Below are 18952 nucleotides of genomic sequence, written 5' to 3'. Positions count from 1 at the left end.
AGTATAATGTAGTATGTTGTGTATAGTCATGTATAGTATAGTGTAGCATATAGTAGTGTATAGTGTAGCGTATAGTAGTGTATATTAGTGTATAGTGTAGTGTAGTATGTAGTGTATAGTGTAGTGTATAGTAGTGTATATTAGTGTATAGTGTAGTGTATAGTGTAGTGTAGTATGTAGTGTATAGTGTAGTATTATGGACGCTGAACTTCTTTCACCACCGTACATAGCCGACCGTGCTCATCGGAGGTGCACGGGTTTACTCCATGACCTGTGCTGATATCTGGACACCAACCGCACCCTTCATAGCAAGCGACTATTCAGGTGATAACCACTTAACAACGTGCTCGACAGACACGATACTACACTATACACTACACTATACACTACTATTCACTACACTATACACTACTATACACTACTATACATTACACTATACACTACTATACATTACACTATACAAATACACTACTACATACTACACTATACGCTACACTATACACTACTACACACTACACGACTATACACTACTATACACTATACTATACACTATTACACACTACACAAATACACTACTACACACTACACTATGCACTACTATATACTACACTACACACTACACTATACACTACACTATACACTGCATACTACTATACACTACACTATACACTACTATACACTACATTACACACTACTACACACGCCACTATACACTACACTATACACTACACTGCACCCCCAGACTCTCGCTGCAACATTTTCTCCCCCGCCGTACTTTGAGTCTTGCGCTGCATCTTGGCGTTTGCTGTGAGGCAGGGAGGAGGGGGGAAGGGTTGGAAGAGCCGCAGAGAGACACAGAGACAGATAGAGACACAGATTTGTGATTTTATAATGAAAACCTACAACGCAGTGCAACTTACACAGACGCTACATGTTAGACTGTTTAACACGCAACACACAGAGACACAGAGACAGATAGAGACACAGACAGACAGATAGAGACACAGAGAGACAGAGAAAGACAGAGACACAGACAGAGACAGAGAGGCACAGAGAGACGGAGACAGAGAGAGACAGAGACGAGACACAGAAACAGACACAGAGAGAGACAAAGGCGGAGAGGAGAGAGGCGGAGAGCTCGCGTGGTGAGCGAGTCGTGGGTGTCTCTGCGTTGACGATTTTCTGAACCGGTCCCTGGGCCTCAAATGAGGTGTAGCGTAGCGGACACTACACTATACACTACACGATACATTACTATATACTCCACTATACACTACATTATACACAACTATACACTACACTATACACTACTATACACTAATATACTACATACTATACTATACACTACACTATACACTAATACAATACACTAGACACTACACTATGCACTACGCTATACACTACACTATACACTACACTATACCCTGTAGTCTTCATGGGTGTTTGCCTCTCGCGTGCGTGTGTGCGTGTCAACATCTTAAGTGAAAGGTGGGGGGGTCTGAGTCTCGATCGGTTTTCCCTCAGATGGCTTCGCACGCCAGGTCGACGTTCGCCATCAAGCGAGAAAACGACGAAGATCACCCGAGCCTCGGGATGGGGCCGGGCGCGAAGGTCAAACACGAAGACGCCGACGCTGCTGGTGAGATTGCATTGCCCGTGCTAGGAGATGTTGACTACCTCGCCTGGTGTGCAGGAGGTCGTGGGTTCGATCCCGACCCTGACCATGCTCGCTGCTGTAGATTTGGAGTCTGCGTCTCTCTCATCATCACGGTGGCGAGGAGATGGTGACTGCCTCGCTTGGTCTACAGGAGGTCGTGGGTTCTATCCCAACCCTGACGACGCCTGCTGCTGTATATTTGGAGTCTGCGTGTTCTCTTCCTGTGGTCGCGTGGAGAGAGTGGAGAGTTTCTCATACCTGGGCAGTGTGCTCATAACCGGCTCCGGTTTGGCAGTGGAGGTCTCACTCCGAATCAGTCGAGCGGCAATATCTTTTCATCGGTTGCGTAACGCTGTGTGGAAGCTGCCTGGTCTGTCGCTCCACACGAAGCTTCAGGTCTTCTCGGCTACAGTCATTCCCTCCATTCTTTACGCTTGCAAAACGTGGACCCCCCAAATGGAGCATCTTCGCCGGTTAGAAACATTTAGGCTGGCCTGCCTACGATCCATCCTGGGTTTAACCAGGCTGGATTGTGTGAGGAACTCACAGATCCTCGAAAGATCTGGTCAAAGTCTCATCGGTGAGCTCCTTCAGCAGGCAAGTCTGCGTTGGCTGGGTCATGTAGCCCGCATGCCCAGCCACCGCATGCCTAAACAGCCTTTGTTCGGCCGGATCAAGGGGGCTAAACGGGCGCAGTACGGGCTAGAGAAGAGATGGAGTGATGTGTTACAGGAGGACGTGGAGCTGAGTGGACTTGACGATGACCGGTACCAGCGGTGTCAAGATCGGCCTTTGTGGAGGAGGCTCGTGAAGGACGCTACTGGGCAGTTGGAGGCAGTCGCCCTCCAACAACAATGGAGGGCGGAGGAGCGACGCTCACAACAACAAGCGGAGCACCGGGTGGCTAAAGCACAGCAAGTTGGCACAGTAGGGGGCACAGGTGGTGCATCAGCCAGTCATCTCAGTCAGTCGACCCGTGGCACCTGGGTCTGCCCCGTGACCTCCTGCCAGCGGGCATTCGACACTTAAAGTGACCTCAAGGTGCACATGGCCTGGCACATGCGTCGTTGTGATGTCACCGCCACTTAGTGGCGAATGGCGGTTGTTGTTGCTGCCCATGCGAAAGGTGGTCGGGCGTCGTGCTGGCCACCAGGGGCAGAGCCACAGGGGGGGGGGCTTAGCCCCCCCTGAAATTTTGGGAAAGTCGGTAATCGGATATCCGGCTGCTGCAAAATGCTGGCTGCCACCTTGTGCTGCCCTGCAGGCTGCTTGAGCGGCAGCTTTTCGAACTAATCAAACTTATTAGCCACATCAGCGGCTCCGACCTATTAATAAACTCCGTACATCCGCCACAGCCTTCTGGTACAATCGGGATTCGGATTCACTCTGTGAGCAGCAGCGGGCTGACAGGCTGAAAGGCTGACAGCACAATGCGACCAACAAAAACTCTGTTTGACTATTTTTCACCTTCAGTGCCTGAGCCTCAACATGTGCCAGAGCCAGATCCAGAAATTGGTTCGGAAAGCGATAAAGAAAGTGATCAGCCAGGAAGTGAGCTGGAGGATTTGGAATTGCAGCAAGATTCTGAAGAAGAAAAGGCAGAGGAGTCTGCGCCTGTGTCAACGGGTCCGTCGTCACATGATAGTGGAAAATCCCCTGCTCGAAAAAAGAGTCGGTTGTCTTAAGATGACCGCGGTACTATGGTGACTATTGAACGAGATCCTAGCAAACGCACACCAATTTCAGATTACGAACCGGATGAACGTGATAGCGCGCGACATGCATACCTGCAATCCGGTCCTCATCAACCTGACTTGAAGTCATATCCCAGGACCAAGTACAGCCAGAATGCTCAGCCTCGTTCATTCTCTAAGAGCTGGTTCAAGAATGAGCACTGCGAACAATGATTGGAGTATTCTCCAGTGACTGACAAGGCGTACTGCTTATATTGCTACCTATTCGCCAAGCCCAATCCTGACGCTGGCGCCAATGCTTTCATTCTTGACGGGTACAACAACTAGAATTAGTTTTTGGAGAAGTCGAAGGGAATAGCGAAGCATATTGGTGCAGTGAACAAGCATATCGGTGCAGTGAACAGCATAGCCAGAGTAGTGTATCTAGGCTGTGTACCTAGGCTGTAACAGAGTATCAGGACTGTTGGAGTGTTGTATTGTAATAAAGAAGTTACCTCAACAAGTGTCTCCGGAACCCATTACATCTGTGCCAATGTCTGTGCCAACGTGTGTGCCCATGCGAAAGGGCGTCGTGCTGGCCACCCACCCCCTCATGTACGGTTCCGGCTTTCCAATGTGTGTGCCAATTTGCAGGCGCAGTCGTGAAGCAGGAGGACGAGGGGAGCCTGAGCCCCGAGATCCTGAGGATTGTGGTGAAAACGGAATTCGAGGATGACGGTGAGGCCCCCTTTCCCGACGACAGCTTTGAGATTGTTAAGAACCAAACTATGGCAGGATAACAATGCAGAGGTCCCTCGGTTTAATGATGCCACAGGGTAGCAATGTTTCGACTCGCGATCCGCCTTTCAAGGGGGTTCCCATTGTTTCTGTTTGCGATACTCTTTTTTTATAAACGACGTGTTGTACGATACCACGCGGAGCCGCCAATTTCGGCCAATCGGAGCGCTCCCAAGTGGACCCAGCAGACCTCAGCCAATCCACGACCGCCCCTTTTACGAGCGTTTTGAGGGCGGCTGGCTGCGGGCTTTTCGATGTTTGATGTTGCGTTGCTTCTGGAAACGGCTCTCTTGAATACTTAAGCCTTCTCGGCCTATTCTTGTACTGGGAAATTGAGTTTTCAGTTCCATACGGCGTACAGCCGTTTCAATACGGACAACATTATTTTTGCTAATCCCCCTAATCTCTCTGCCTAATCTCTTCCATCAACATAGTGCTAATCTCCCATTAACACTGCTGTTGTGCGCATATGCGGGGACGATACTCTTATGCGCGACGGAAGCTCATTTCATGCTAATCTCTCTCCCTAATCTCTCTCTCCCTAATCTCCCCCATTAATACAACTGACGTACTTGCGTGCGGGGATGAAATTCCTTTCCAGCTCAGACCCCGCCTGCTTGCCCTTCGCCACATATAGAACTTCTTCGTTGTAACGGCTCTCTCGCTGTGTTCTTCCTGGTTCAGCAGTTCTACTGCTGGATTATTTTTTTCCACATGAGGACAACCGCTTGTGTTGCGATCGAAACGTCGTGATATGTAATTTTTTTAAAATTTAATTGTAATTTTATACCTACGTGACTTTACTGAAAGAACCAAAGAGTATGGATTCCTGCAGTCACGAAAGCTTCAAAATAACATTATTTTGTCTATTTGTTTGTATTTTCTCGCTTGTGATGGGACTTTGTAGGATGAACTTTGGGATTTATAAGGGGCACGGGGTGACCAATAAGGTCTGAATTGGTCTGTAATGAGGTCGGGCACTGATAAGTGATTGACGTGTATGGTTATGCTCGTCATGCACCTTTTTTATGCCCTATGTATGCATTTTTTATCCATGTTTCTACTAATATTAATGCTTTAACATGTTTTTACAACGTTTTTTTGTTAAAATTGTGTGTTGACTTTAAAGCTTTCGTGACTGCAGGAATTCATATTCTTTGGGTCTTATTATTATTTTTCTATCTACGTGGCTTTACCGAAAAACCCAAAGAATATAAAATTGTGTGTTTAAGCATACAAACGATGTTTTTAGGGTGAAAAAGTTGAACTTATCATATAAGCCTTTAACGTGCATTTTGCTATGTTCGATTCACGATCATTTTGATTAACGATGGTTTTTCGTTAACCGAGAGACCACTCTCACCAATTAATATGCGGAAGGGGAAACATCCCCAGCTGGCAGCTTGAGTGCACGATCTTCAGGTGCGTTTCACCCCCCACTCGTCCAAAGGCCAGTGGCGCTTTTTCTGACGTTGCAGCCACAGACGCAATCGAGAGTCCGGAGGAGACGGAGGAATCTTACGGATGTCTCTTCACCGCAGACCAAAACTTCATCGAGGTGGAGTTGTCCGAGGAGGATGTCGGTGAGTGTGAGGTTTCACTATATTCGGAGTTTCGTGGGTGTCTCTCTCTCTCCCCGAGGTCGCGTGGAATTTTCTTCGGCTCCTCCGTTTTTTCCCTCCACGAGACCCATAGAGTCATCACACAGAGACCCATAGACTCATTACATAGAGACCCATGGACTCAGCACACAGAGACCCATAGAGTCATCACACAGAGACCCATAACCCCATCACATAGATACCCATAGAGTCATCACACAGAGACCCATAACCCCATCACATAGAGACCCATAGAGTTATCACACAGAGACCCATAACCCCATCACATAGAGACCCATAGACGTTTAGAGTATTTCGCTGCTGCTATAAATGTCCACGTGATGATGACATCAGCCCCTTTGTTGAGCTGTCATTTGTGATGGGCTGGTCGCTTCTGAGAAAGATCTACTACATAGCCCAGTGGGGGGCTACACCTGTTAGCATAAAAAGTTTAGTTTTAGATTGATAACGTGACAGATAAAATACGTCTTTTTGTTTGTATCACCTGTCGTATATCCCAGACGCACCACTAGCTGAAGCGATGTCCACTGCGGGACTCGTACGCTTGGCATAAACCGGCGTCGTTTGAGAGAAAACGGCCATCGTTTTGTTTTTGGCGGAGTAAAAACCCGAGTTCGATTCCCGCTCACGGCCACCAATACCGGTGACGGCGATTATCTGAACCGGCCCCGGGCCTCCCGTACGTCAAAGAAAAGAGAAGCTGAGGAGCTAAAGCCTTAACGGCGCTGCCGTTTCCTGAACTCCGTGCCTCGTCTTTCTTCGTGTTGTTTAACATCAAACTCTGCATTTTGCCTTTGGTGAAAATGTGCGGCAGACAATGCGGCAGGAACGGAACTACTGTGCGAGGAGTGCGAGGCGGGCAGACGACGCTTGTGGACGAGGGCGGACGACGCCGGACGAGCGGCCGCCACGCCGGGAGCCTCCTGCGTGCGGTGTGGCAAGCCGCTGGAAGCCACGGCACCGTCGTGCGCGGCGGTCGCCGGCGACCGGCGGAGGCACGCGTGCGCCGATTGCGGGAGGGAGTTTGCGCAGCGCTCCCACTTAGCGGAGCACGCGAGGACACACACGGGCGAGAAGCCGCACATGTGCACGGAGTGCGGGAAGGGCTTCGCGCAGCGCTCCTCCCTGGAGGCGCACGCGAGGACGCACACGGGCGAGTGGCCGCACGTGTGCACCGAGTGCGGCCAGGGCTTCGCGCAGCGCTCGGATCTGGAGAAGCACCGGAGGATGCACAGCGGCGAGAAGCCGTACGTGTGCAAGCAGTGCGGCAGGGGCTTCGGGCAGAGTTCCACGCTGACGGCGCACGTGAGAACGCACACGGGCGAGAAGCCGCACGTTTGCAAGGAGTGTGGCAAGGGGTTCTCGCAGAGTTCCTCCCTGGAGGCGCACTCCAGGACGCACACTGGCGAGAGGCCGTACGCGTGCGAGCAGTGCGGCAGGGCCTTCGCCCTCCGCGCCACCCTGAACGCGCACGCGAGGATGCACACTGGCGAGTGGCCGCACTCGTGCAAAGAGTGCGGCCGGGGCTTTGCGCAGCGCTCGGATCTGGAGAAGCACCGGAGGACACACAGCGGCGAGAAGCCGTACGTGTGCAAAGAGTGCGGGAAGGCTTTCTCGCAGAGTTCAACGCTGACGGCGCACGTGAGGACGCACACGGGCGAGAAGCCGCACGTTTGCAAGGAGTGCGGCGAGGGGTTTGCGCAGAGCGGTCAGCTGAAGAGGCACTCAAAGACGCACGCGCTCAAGTGAAAACCTCGCGTGTCCCGAATGGGTTTTTTTTTATGCCTCCCATTTGAAAACCAGTGGTTTTGTCGCTTAACGTGTATACAGTGTGCTTCAAAAAATGTTTTAACACTTATATGGGATTATCATTTTGAATGTAAAGAGAACGGATAATAAACCGTAACATGATAACAAATGTAATGTTAATAGCTTTAAAAAAGCCAGTCTCCCACTTGTTCGCCGTCATTGTCAACTCACGCCTGTAATCTTCTCCAGATGGTCTCCAGAGCCCGGAGGCACATTTCTCGTGGTATTGTTGCAAATTCTCAGAAGTGTCATCACTTTTTTTGAAGCACCTTGTATATATTTATTTTGTTTCACCGCAAATTCTTATACTGTACAGTGTAACATCTTAGTAGTAGTAGTAGGCGTTCGTGACCAATATTATCCATGTTATAGGGTTTTTTTGGTTTAGATGCCAATTAGTTTGTCACGTAAACAAAACTTGCCAATTCGTGACTAGTACAGCACTAACCGGTTGTGTGTCGTAGAGTAAACCCGCTACGACGTTTAGAATTCGAGTACCGTGACATCCAGGCTCGTCAGTCGACGGCCAGAGTTGTGGAGAAATCCTCCTGTTTCGGTTTTAAGTAAACGATACATTTTCAGAATGTAACGAATCACCTCCACGAGTGGATAGATAATCTGGAGAGCAGGCTGACTGTGGTCACACACACCTTTTGCTCGTGCTCAGTGATAACACTTTCCTTGCACCCACCCAGCAGAAGACTCGGCCCACTGCACTCCTGTCGTGTTTGTGAGTTCTGTGTTGTTGTTGTGACTTTCTGACCTCGTGCTCCGAACTCAACATCTGTGATTAAAGAGCTTCATAACTCATCGGATTCCTCCTCCAGTATAAAGACAAGATTCTGATTCCGATTCTTTGTCTCGGTCGCTATATACACACACACATAACCAGAATCGTAACGTATTTGTTTTAAGTTTCTAAGAGGTCAAAATCGATCATATTCCTCTCTCGTTCAATCACTAAAACCTCTTCATTCTTTACCTCATTCAATCGCCAGGCTCCTGTCACGGATTGCAGGCCCAGCTGTTGCTAGGGATGCCATTGCCAGGGACCCCTGTTGCTAGGGAAGCTGTTGCTAGGGACACCGTTGCCATGGACGCCCGTTTGCTTGGGACGCCTGTTGCCAGGGACGATGTCACCACGGACGTTTGTTGCCAGGGACGCCCGTTTGCTTGGGACGCCGTTGCTAGGGACGCCCGTTGCCAGGTGATGCCCGTTGCTATGTTGACAGTTGGTCCCCGAAACCAAAGCCGAAAGTTAAAAATTTACTTTTGGCCAAGACCGAAAGGTATACATACAGATGTAATATGAGGATGCACCTGGGGGTAACTGGGCGATGGTGATAGGCTCTGCCAGCCTCAGCCCGCAGCCAATGGGGCGTCGAGCCAAGGTCCATAGCCCTGGGGCTGTATAGCAACATCTAGAAGGTTCCATGGGAGAGGCTTATGATTGGCTGCGTGGCATCACGTGAGCCAGGTGATATAAGGGGTGGAGAGAGAAACCGTTTGGGGTCAGTGTGAAGAGCCTGAAGGAGAGACTACGTCTTGGAGTCTACAAACTAAGTTGCACCTGTGGTGGGTGTTACATTGGGAAACGAAACATCATATCTCGGACCGTGTTCGCGAGCACAAGGCAGATCTGAAATACGGCAGAACTAATACCTCCGCCGTGGCTGACCATTGCTATAACGCTGTGGGCTCTCATGATATTGCTTTTCCCGAGACCAAGGTGCTCTGCAAACCTTTGGACTACTATCAAAGGTTTGTTCATGAAGCCATCCAAATGTATAAACATAGACATAATTTCAACCGAGAAGATGGATACAAATTAAGCAATCATTGGAAGGATGTTATTAACCAGGTAAAACCTTAAATACTTTATGGTTGTTCCATCATACAGGTAGTCCCCAAGTTACGATGGTCCGAGTTACGATATTTCGATCTTACGATGGCGATAACGATACGACAAAATTGTACAATATTTTATATTTCGCGCGGCAGGCAAACGCAGCAGCGTACGAGGTACGATTCTGTACTTTATCATCGCCATCCTCTTCCGACAACTAAGTTAATGAAGCCATCAACAACCTAACATCGTTCAAGAATGCAGACGACGGACAGAATCTTGGTGAGTACAGTACAATATGATACGATACAATACGTTCAATGCATGTTAAAAGTTTTTTATATAGCAGATAGGATTGTTTCCTATTAAATTGCAGTTCATATAGGTAGGCTAATAATTTACCTTGTTTTTTATACTTTACATTTTACTGTGCAATTCAGTATTGTATTTAATAAATACAGTATATAGTTTATACAGTACGCTACTGTAAATTGCTCTGTTTTGCTAAATTATCACCATTCTTTAAGACTCCTGGGTAGGCGAGGCCATCTTCGACTTACGATATTTTTGACTTACGATGGGGTCGTCGTGACGCATCTCCATCGTAAGTAGAAGACTACCTATATTTACCGGGCACTAGTCTATTTTACCGAGTGAATTGCATCCCCTGCTTCTGGCATTGCTGCATTGAGGTTGTTGGCTTCATTGGCACTTTTACGCATCCTCAGCTCTCTCAGCCTCCCACTTCCAGCTCCGCCAACTTCTCCCTTTCCAGCTTCAAGTCTCCCTCTCCTAGCGTCCACGCAACGCTCCCCTACCCCCCTCCCTTGCCCCTCCCCCCTCTTTTACCTATAACACATTCCTGCGGAGGGAGCTGGTAGGAACGTTGGGTTGCTCGGTCAATGGCCAGGGTCAACGGCCAGGGCGTGGTGTATTCCGCAAATATGCCCGACTGTGAGGGCGGGCACAAGCCGGCGTGAGTAGGTTAAACGTTGAGTTTTATAAGGGCACCACGGGGTGACCAGCCCCTCCCCACCCAGCCCCACCCCTCCCACCCCCCACCCAGCCCCTTCCTACCCTCCCTACCCAGCCCCTCTCCACCCTCCCCTCCCCACCCAGCCCCACCCTCCTCTCCACCCAGCCCCTCCCTGCACGACGGACGGACACAATAATCCCCTGTGGGCTGGTGTAACCAGGAGGTTCCTATAAGTATAACCTCTTAACCACGGTATCTCTCTCCCACTTCAGCAAACATTTTCTTGCCGTGGTTTTCCCAACTGATGATGATTGCTTGTGTTGCGATCGAAAAGTCGTGATTTAATTTATTTTGTACCTACCTGACTTTACCGAAAGAACCAAAGAGTATGGATCCCTGCAGTCACGAAAACTTCAAATCAAGATTACACAGTTACACTATACATTACTATATGCTACACTATACACTACTATACACTACACTATACACTGCACATTACTACACTATACACTACTACACACTACACTATACACTACTATACACTACACTATACACTACACTGCACCCTCAGACTCTCGCTGCAACATTTTCTCCCCCGCCGGACTTTGCGTCTTGCGCTGCATCTTGGCGTTTGCTGTGAGGCAGGGAGGAGTGGGGAAGGGTTGGAAGAGCCGTAGAGACACAGAGACAGAGAGAGACACAGATAGAGAGACACAGAGAGACAGATAGAAACACAGAGACAGAGAGACAGATAGAAAGACAGAGACACATACAGAGAGACACAGAGACAGACAGAGCAACACAGAGAGACACAGGGAGAGACAGAGACACAGAGAGAGAGACAGACAGAGAGACAGAGACACAGAGAGACAGAGACACACAGAGAGACAGAGACACAGAGACAGAAACGGAGACAGAGAGACACAGACACAGAGAGAGACAAAGGCGGAGAGGAGAGAGACAGAGGCGGAGAGGAGAGAGGCGGAGAGCTCGCGTGGTGAGCGACTCGTGGGTGTCTTTGCGTTGACGATTTTCTGAACCGGTCCCTGGGCCTCCCCTAGGTCGACTCAGCCTCAAATGAGGACCCTGGTGGAGCGGTGTAGCATAGCGGACATCGCGCGCACTGGGGGAGAGACAAAGGCGGCCGGGCGTGGTGGTTCTGGTGGCCACCCACCCCCCTCTGTGTGTGTAGCCACAGCGCCGGGAGCCTTCGTAGGTGCTGCTGCTGCTACTCGCTGCCGGCAGCACTTGTCCCTACAGCCTGTGAAGGCTACACGGGGGAGCTTTGTCTTTGTTGTGGAGGCCGCGTTGGCTGCTGGGTCACACTATACACTACACACTACACTATATACTCTATACTATACACTACTATACACGACACTATACACTACACTATACACTACACTACTATACACTACACGATACACTACTCTATACACTACACTACTATACACTACACACTACTACACGATACACTATACACTACACTATACACTACTATACACTACACGCTATACTATACACTACTATACACTACACTATACCCTGTAGTCTTCGTGGGTGTTTGCCTCTCGCGTGTGTGTGCGTGTCAACATCTTAAGTGAAAGGGGGGAGGGTCTGAGTCTCGATCGGTTTTCCCTCCCAGATGGCTTCGCACGCCAGGTCGACGTTCGTCATCAAGCGAGAAAACGACGAAGATCACCTGATGGGGCCGGGCGCGAAGGTCAAACACGAAGACGCCCACGCTGCTGGTGAGATTGCATTGCCCGTGGCTAGGAGATGTTGACTACCTCGCCTGGTACGCAGGAGGTCGTGGGTTTGACCCCGACCCTGACGATGTCTGCTGCTGTATATTTAGTGTCTGCGTCTCTCACCGTGGTGAGATGTTGACTACCTCGCCAGGTGTACAGGAGGTCGTGGGTTTGACCCCGACCCTGACAATGCCTGCTGCTGTCTATGTGGACTCTGCGTGTTTCTCTTCCCGTGGTCGCGTGGAATTTCTTCTCCGGATCCTCTGGTTTTCCCTTTGCCTCCACGTTTAGAATCAACGTCACGAGTTGAGAGTATTTGGCCATATAAGAACATATTTTACCCTTTCTGGTAGCAATAAAACAGGAGGTATTAAGATGTTAAAACACCAAACAGAAACCTTTAGCGAGGAATCAAGTCACTGCATTAACCACACAAAGTACTTGTGGTGAACATGCAAACTAAAAAGATGCTCTGGTAGTAGATGATGATGCATTGTCGTTGAAACTGATTGGTCCACACCAGGGACAGCTTTCTTTAGAGCCTCGTCTCAACCAGTCTTAGACCAGAGGGCAACGCCAAAAGTTGGACAGCACAGGGACAATGCCACTATGAACTGTTAGCCCAGGGGTCTCCAACCCCGGGGCCGCGGGCCGGTACCGGTCCGTCGTCCCCCCCACTTTGACCCGCGACAGCCTCGTCTCGTCACCGCAAAGGTCTGTGCCAATGTCTGTGCCAACGTTTGTGCCCATGCGAAAGGGCGTCGTGCTGGCCACCCACCCCCGGCTTTCACGGGTGCTCGCTAACAGCACTTGCCCCAACAGTCTGTTGAGACTATATGTGAGATCTTTGTCTTTATCTGTGTCTGTGCCAATGTCTGTTCCAATGTGTGTGCCAATTTGCAGGCGCAGTCGTGAAGCAGGAGGACGAGGGGAGCCTGAGCCCTGAGATCCTGAGGATCGTGGTGAAAACGGAAGTGGAGGATGATGGTGAGGCCCCCCCTTTCCCTACGACAGCTTTGAGATTGTTAAGAACCAAACTAGGGCAGGATGCCAATGCAGCGGTCCCTCGGTTTAACGATGCCACAGAGTAACGATGTTTCGTCTCGCAATCCGCCTCCCATGGGGTTTCCAATTTTTTATCAACGACGTGTTGTACGATACTAATAGGGTTTTTACCCTTTTTTCTGGCAACAAAACGGACACCTTTTGCAAGCAATCATGTTCACATTAACCATACTTGCAGTCAAATGCAAACAAAAAACAATACTCTGATCATTTATGCATTGTCCTTGAAACTGATTGGTCCACACCAGAGACAGCTTTTCTTAGAGCCTAGTCTCATATGGTGTTGGACCAGATGACGCCAAAAGGTGCACAGTTCAAAGACAACGCACTATCAGAGAAATGAGAGCTCGGGGTAAGCATCTACATCATGCATTATTTATCCATGTTCATACTAATGTAGTGCTGTACTTTACACGGGCAACTTCTTGCTTTTCTGTCGTCACTTTATTTCTACTAACGTGTGTGCAATTTCCCCCCTTGGCGCGTGTTAAACCACTACACTAATATTAATGCTTTAATATGTTTTTACAATATTTATTTGTTAAAATTGCGTGTTGACTTAAAGCTTTCGTGTTTTTAGTGTGAAAAAGGTCAACTTATTATCAAATTAAGCCTTCAACGTGCATTTGCTATGTTCGATTCACGATCATTTCGATTAACGACGGTTTTTCGTGGAACCAACGAAATATCGTTAACCGAGAGACCACTCTCATCAATTAATATGCGGAAGGGGAAACATCCCCAGCTGGCAGCTTGACTGCACGATCTTCGGGTGCGTTTCACCCCCCACTCGTCCAAAGGCCATGGTGACGCTTTTTCTGACGTTGCAGCCGCAGACGCAATCGAGAGTCCGGAGGAGACAGAGGAATCTCACGGATGTCTCTTCACCGCAGACCAGAACTTCATCGAGGTGGAGTTGTCCGAGGAGGATGTCGGTGAGCATGAGTTTCACTATATTTGGAGTTTCGTGGGTTTCTTTCTCTCTCTCTCTCTCCCCGAGGTCGCGTGGAATTTTCTCCGGCTCCTCCGGTTTTCCCTTCCACGTTTAGAAGCAACGTCACGCGTTTAGGGTAATTGGTTACTATAGATTCCCACGTGATAAGCCAATTCTGTTGAGCTGCTATCATTTGTGTGGTGGCCACGTCACTTATCTGACAAAAGAGCCACACAGCTCAGTGGGGCCTCACACCTGGTAACGTAAACATTGTTTTGTTGCCGTCTATGGACTCATTACAGAGACCCATAGAGTCATCACACAGAGACCCATAGAGTCATCACATAGATGCTGATGATCTGGTGATTGCTGCTCACTCTGATGAGGAGTTGGAGGCGCTGCTGCTGAACCTGGAGCATGCTACTAAGTGGTGGGGCCTTATCATCAGCCCCTCCAAAACTAAGCACCTGCTTGGGTATTTTGTTCCATCACTCCACCCCTTCAACTCCCCATTGGTGTTGTGGCAGTTGTGGAAAGCGTGGAGAGGTTTCCATACTTGAGCAGTGTGCTTATGACCAGCTCTGGTTTGACAGCAGAGGTCTCACTCCAAATCAGTCGAGCTGCATTATCTTCTCATCGGCTGTATAACGCTGTGTGGAAGCTACCTGGTCTGTTGCTCCACAAGAAGCTTCGGGTCTTCTCGGCCACAGTCATACGCTTCCTTCTCTATTCTTGGAACATCTTCACCGGTTCGAAACATCCAGGCTGGCCTGCCTATGATCCATCCTGGGTTTAACCAGGCTGAATTATGTGAGGAGCTCACAAATCCTTGAAAGATCTGGACAAAGTCCCATCAGTGAGCTTCTCCGGCAGGCAAGGCTGCGTTGGCTGGGTCATGCCGCCCGCTTGCCCAGCCACTGCATGCCTAAATAGCTTTTGTTCGGCTGGCTAGTGGGGGCTCAACAGGCATGGCATGGGCTAGAGAAGAGATGGAGTAATGTAGTGCAAGAGGATATGGAGCTGAGTGGACTTGCCAATAACTGGAACCAACGGTGTCAAGATTGGCCTCTGTGGAGGAGGCTCGTGAAGGACGCTACTGGGCAGTTGGAGGCAGTCGCCCTCCAACAACAACGGAGGGCGGTTGGAGCGACGCTCACAACAACGAGCGGAACGCCGGGTGGCTAAAGCACAGCAAGTTGGCACAGTAGGGGGCGCAGGTGGTGCATCGGCCATTCATCTCAGTCGACCCGTGGCACCTGGGTCTGCCCCGTGACCTCCTGCCAGCGGGCGTTCAACACTTCACATAGCCTCAAAGCGCACATAGTCTGGCACAAGCGTCGTGGTGACGTCACCGCCACTTAGTGGCAAATGGCGGTTGTTGTTGCGTGGAATTTTTGGGAGCAGTGGTGTAGTGGTTAGCGCTACGCTGTGCTACAAACCCGGCGACCCGAGTTCGATTCCCACTCACGGCCACCAACACCGGTGACGGCGATTATCTGAACCGGTCCCGGGCCTCCTGTACGTCAAAGAAAAGAGAAGCTGATGAGCTAAAGCCTTAACGACGCTGCCGTTTCCTGAACTCCGAGCCTCGTTTTTCTTCGTGTCCTTTAACCTCGAACTTTTGCCTTTGGTGAAAATGTGTGGCGGACGATGCGACAGGAACGGAACTCCTGTGCGAGGAGTGCGAGGTGGGCAGACGACACTTGGGGACGGGGGCGGACGACGCCGGACGCGCGGCCGCCACGCCGGGAGCCTCCTGTGCGCGGTGCGGCAAGCCGCTGGAAGTCGCGGCGCCTTCGTGCGCGGCGGTCACCGGCGACCGGCGGAGGCACACATGCGACGATTGCGGGAAGGAGTTTGCGCAGCGTTCTCACTTAGAGGAGCACACTAGAACGCACACGGGCGAGAAGCCGCACGTGTGCACGGAGTGCGGGAAGGGCTTCGTGACGCGTTACAACTTGGAGACGCATTTCATATCGCACACGGGGAAGTGGCCGCACGTGTGCAAGGAGTGCGGCAAGGGCTACGCGCAACGCTACTCCTTGGAGGAGCACCTGAGGACGCACACCGGCGAGAAGCCGCACGTGTGCACGGAGTGCGGCAAGGGATTCACGCGCTCGTCCGACCTCAAGATCCACTTCAGGATTCACACGGGCGAGAAGCCACACGTTTGCGCCGAGTGCGGCAAGGGCTTCGTGCAAAGCTCCCACCTGGAGGCGCACGTCGGGAAGCACGCGAGCGAGAAGCCATACGCGTGCGACGAGTGCGGCAAGGGATTCACGCGCTCGTCCGACCTGAAGATCCACCGCAGGACCCACACGGGCGAGTGGCCCCACGCGTGCGACGAGTGCGGCAAGGGCTTCGCGAGGTCGTCCGACCTGAAGATCCACCGCAGGACGCACACGGGCGAGAAGCCGCACGTGTGCGCCGAGTGTGGCCGGGGCTTCGCGCTCTCCTCCCACCTGGAGAGGCACACTAGGACCCACACAGGCGAGAGGCCGCACGTTTGCAAGGAGTGCGGCAAGGCGTTCGCGCAACGCTCCTCCCTGGAGGCGCACACGAGAACGCACACGGGCGAAAGGCCGTACGCGTGCGAGCGGTGCGGCAAGGCCTTCGCCCTCCGCGCCACCCTGAACGCGCACGCGAGGACCCACACGGGCGAAAGGCCGCACGTTTGCAAGGAGTGCGGAAAGGCGTTTTCGCAGAGCTCCTCCCTGGAGGCGCACACCAGGACGCACACGGGCGAAAGGCCGTACGCTTGCGAGCAGTGCGGCAGGGCCTTCGCCCTCCGCGCCACCCTGAACGCGCACGCGAGGACCCACACGGGCGAGTGGCCGCACGTTTGCAAGGAGTGCGGCCGGGGCTTCGCGCAGCGCTCGGATCTGGAGAAGCACCGGAGGACGCACAGCGGCGAGAAGCCGTACGTGTGCAAGGAGTGCGGCAGGGGCTTCGGGCAGAGTTCCACGCTGACGGCGCACGTGAGGACGCACACGGGCGAGAAGCCGCACGTTTGCAAGGAGTGCGGCGAGGGGTTTGCGCAGAGCGGTCATCTGAAGAGGCACTCAAAGACGCACGCGCTCGAGTGAAAACCTCGCATGTCCCGAATGGGTTTTTTTTTTGCCTCCCATTTGAAAACCAGTGGGTAATGATTTTGTTGCTTACCATATGTCCAAAATTTTTATTAACACTTATATGGAAAAAAGAACAGATAATGCACCATAACATGCTAACAAATACTCTTTGGTTCTTCGGTAAAGTCACGTGGGTAGAAAAAATAAAAGATCACGACGTTTCGATCGCAACACAAGCAATCGTCATCAGGTAGAAAGATACAGCAGTAGAACTACTGAACAAGAAAGGGCTGTTGCAACAAGAGGTTATATCCAGGTTTGAGGTGGGTGTCACCCAAGGGTACACCCACGCTATTTTACCGAAAGAACCAAACAGTTTTAAAAAGTCAAAGAGTCTCACACTTGTTCGCCATCGTTGTCAACGCACGCCTGGAATCTTCTCCAGGTGGTCTCCAGAGCCCAGAGGGGCACATTTCTTGTGTTATTACAAATTCTCAGAAGTGTCAACGTTTTTTGAAAGCACCCTGTATATACTTATTTTGTTTCACCGCAAACTCTTAAACTGTACAGTTTAACACCTTAGCAGTAGTAGTAGGCGTTCGCGACCAATATTATCCATATTATAGGGGTTTTTTTTGGGTTAGATCGCGTAAATTTTAATGCTGTCGTTAAACTCGCCGTCACCACCCGACACTGCCAATTAGTTTGTCACGTAAACAAAACGTGGCAATTCGAGTACAGCACCAACTGGTTGTGTGTCGTAGAGTAAACCCACTACGACGTTTAGAATTCGAGTACCGTGACATCCAGCCTCGTCAGGGGACAGGCAGAGTTGTGGAGAAATCCTGCTCCTGTTTCGGGTTTTAAGTAAACGATACATTTTCAGAATGTAACGAATCACCTCCACGAGCGGATAGATACTCTGGAGAGCAGACCAACCGAGGTCACTCACACCTAATGCACTCGCCGATGGATCGGTGAACTCTGCCCACGTGACCGCAACGCTTGCCAAGGTAAACCGATTGCGTTTGTAAAGGATAAAAAAAACAATGGATGACCACTTCAGCATCTTCACCTCTAATAATAGGGGTTTCCCCCTTTTTTCTGGCAACAAAACTGAAAACTTTTTACAAGGATTCATGTCTGCATTAACCACAATACTTGCAGTCAAAATTCTAACAAAAAACATACTATGAAACTGATTGGTCCACACCAAGGGACGGCTTTCTTTTAAAAGGTACGCCTTTTGGCATCCTCTGGTCGAGCACCAATTGGGTCGAGGCTCAAAAGAAAGCCGTCCCTTGGTGTGGACCAATCAGTTTCAAGGACAATTTATATATTATCATAGGATGTTTTTTTTTGTTTTTTTGCATTTTGACTACAAGTATTGTGGTTAATGCAGACATGAATCCTCATAAAAAGGTTTCAGTTTTGTTGTTTCGGATGTATATACTTTTGTTCCGTCTGGATGATCCCTTCGTTTTCATTCTTAGTCAGGCCTCGTTCACTCATTCCGCCCCCTTGTTCAGCGACTCATCCCATCTATTCGCCCAATGCCCTCGCTCACTCTTCCCTCCATTGACACGCTCGCACGTTCTTTTCCATTTGTGCAACTCGCCGTTTTCTGGTTGAACGGCAGCGGACAAACTCGCGATTTTTGCAACGCGCGCGGACGCGCCTCGGGATTGTGGGTGGTTGAATTTCGAACGTAGCGACCGATGGGGTACAGTCGTGACCCCAGGCGACAGAG

At 50.5% G+C, this 18952-nt stretch overlaps 1 protein-coding gene across 1 annotated transcript; it reads left to right on the top strand.

The window, feature by feature from the left end:
• The first annotated feature begins 825 nt into the window (after positions 1-825).
• On the top strand, positions 826-18380 carry LOC133360481 (zinc finger protein 345-like). The gene is made up of 6 exons (XM_061579235.1): positions 826-1145; positions 1525-1639; positions 3985-4068; positions 5607-5711; positions 6565-7385; positions 16180-18380. The coding sequence occupies exons 2-6, from the start codon at positions 1525-1527 to the stop codon at positions 17215-17217; spliced, it is 2163 nt and encodes a 720-aa protein (XP_061435219.1). The 5' UTR covers positions 826-1145; the 3' UTR covers positions 17218-18380.
• Positions 18381-18952: the final 572 nt, after the last annotated feature.

Source organism: Lethenteron reissneri, chromosome 69 (genome assembly GCF_015708825.2).
Source record: "Lethenteron reissneri isolate LAM-NWPU_2019-01 chromosome 69, ASM1570882v1, whole genome shotgun sequence".
Classification (NCBI taxonomy): domain Eukaryota; kingdom Metazoa; phylum Chordata; class Hyperoartia; order Petromyzontiformes; family Petromyzontidae; genus Lethenteron; species Lethenteron reissneri.
The sequence above is the reverse complement of the archived record's forward strand: the minus strand, read 5'-3'. Positions and strand labels throughout refer to the sequence as shown.

Coding starts and splice junctions, on each gene's coding strand:
- LOC133360481 (XM_061579235.1), top strand. CDS start 1,525: ATGGCTTCGCACGCCAGGTCGACGTTCGCCATCAAGCGAGAAAACGAC. Junction 1,640..3,984: donor CGAAGACGCCGACGCTGCTG/GTGAGATTGCAT, acceptor GCCAATTTGCAG/GCGCAGTCGTGAAGCAGGAG. Junction 4,069..5,606: donor AACGGAATTCGAGGATGACG/GTGAGGCCCCCT, acceptor CTGACGTTGCAG/CCACAGACGCAATCGAGAGT.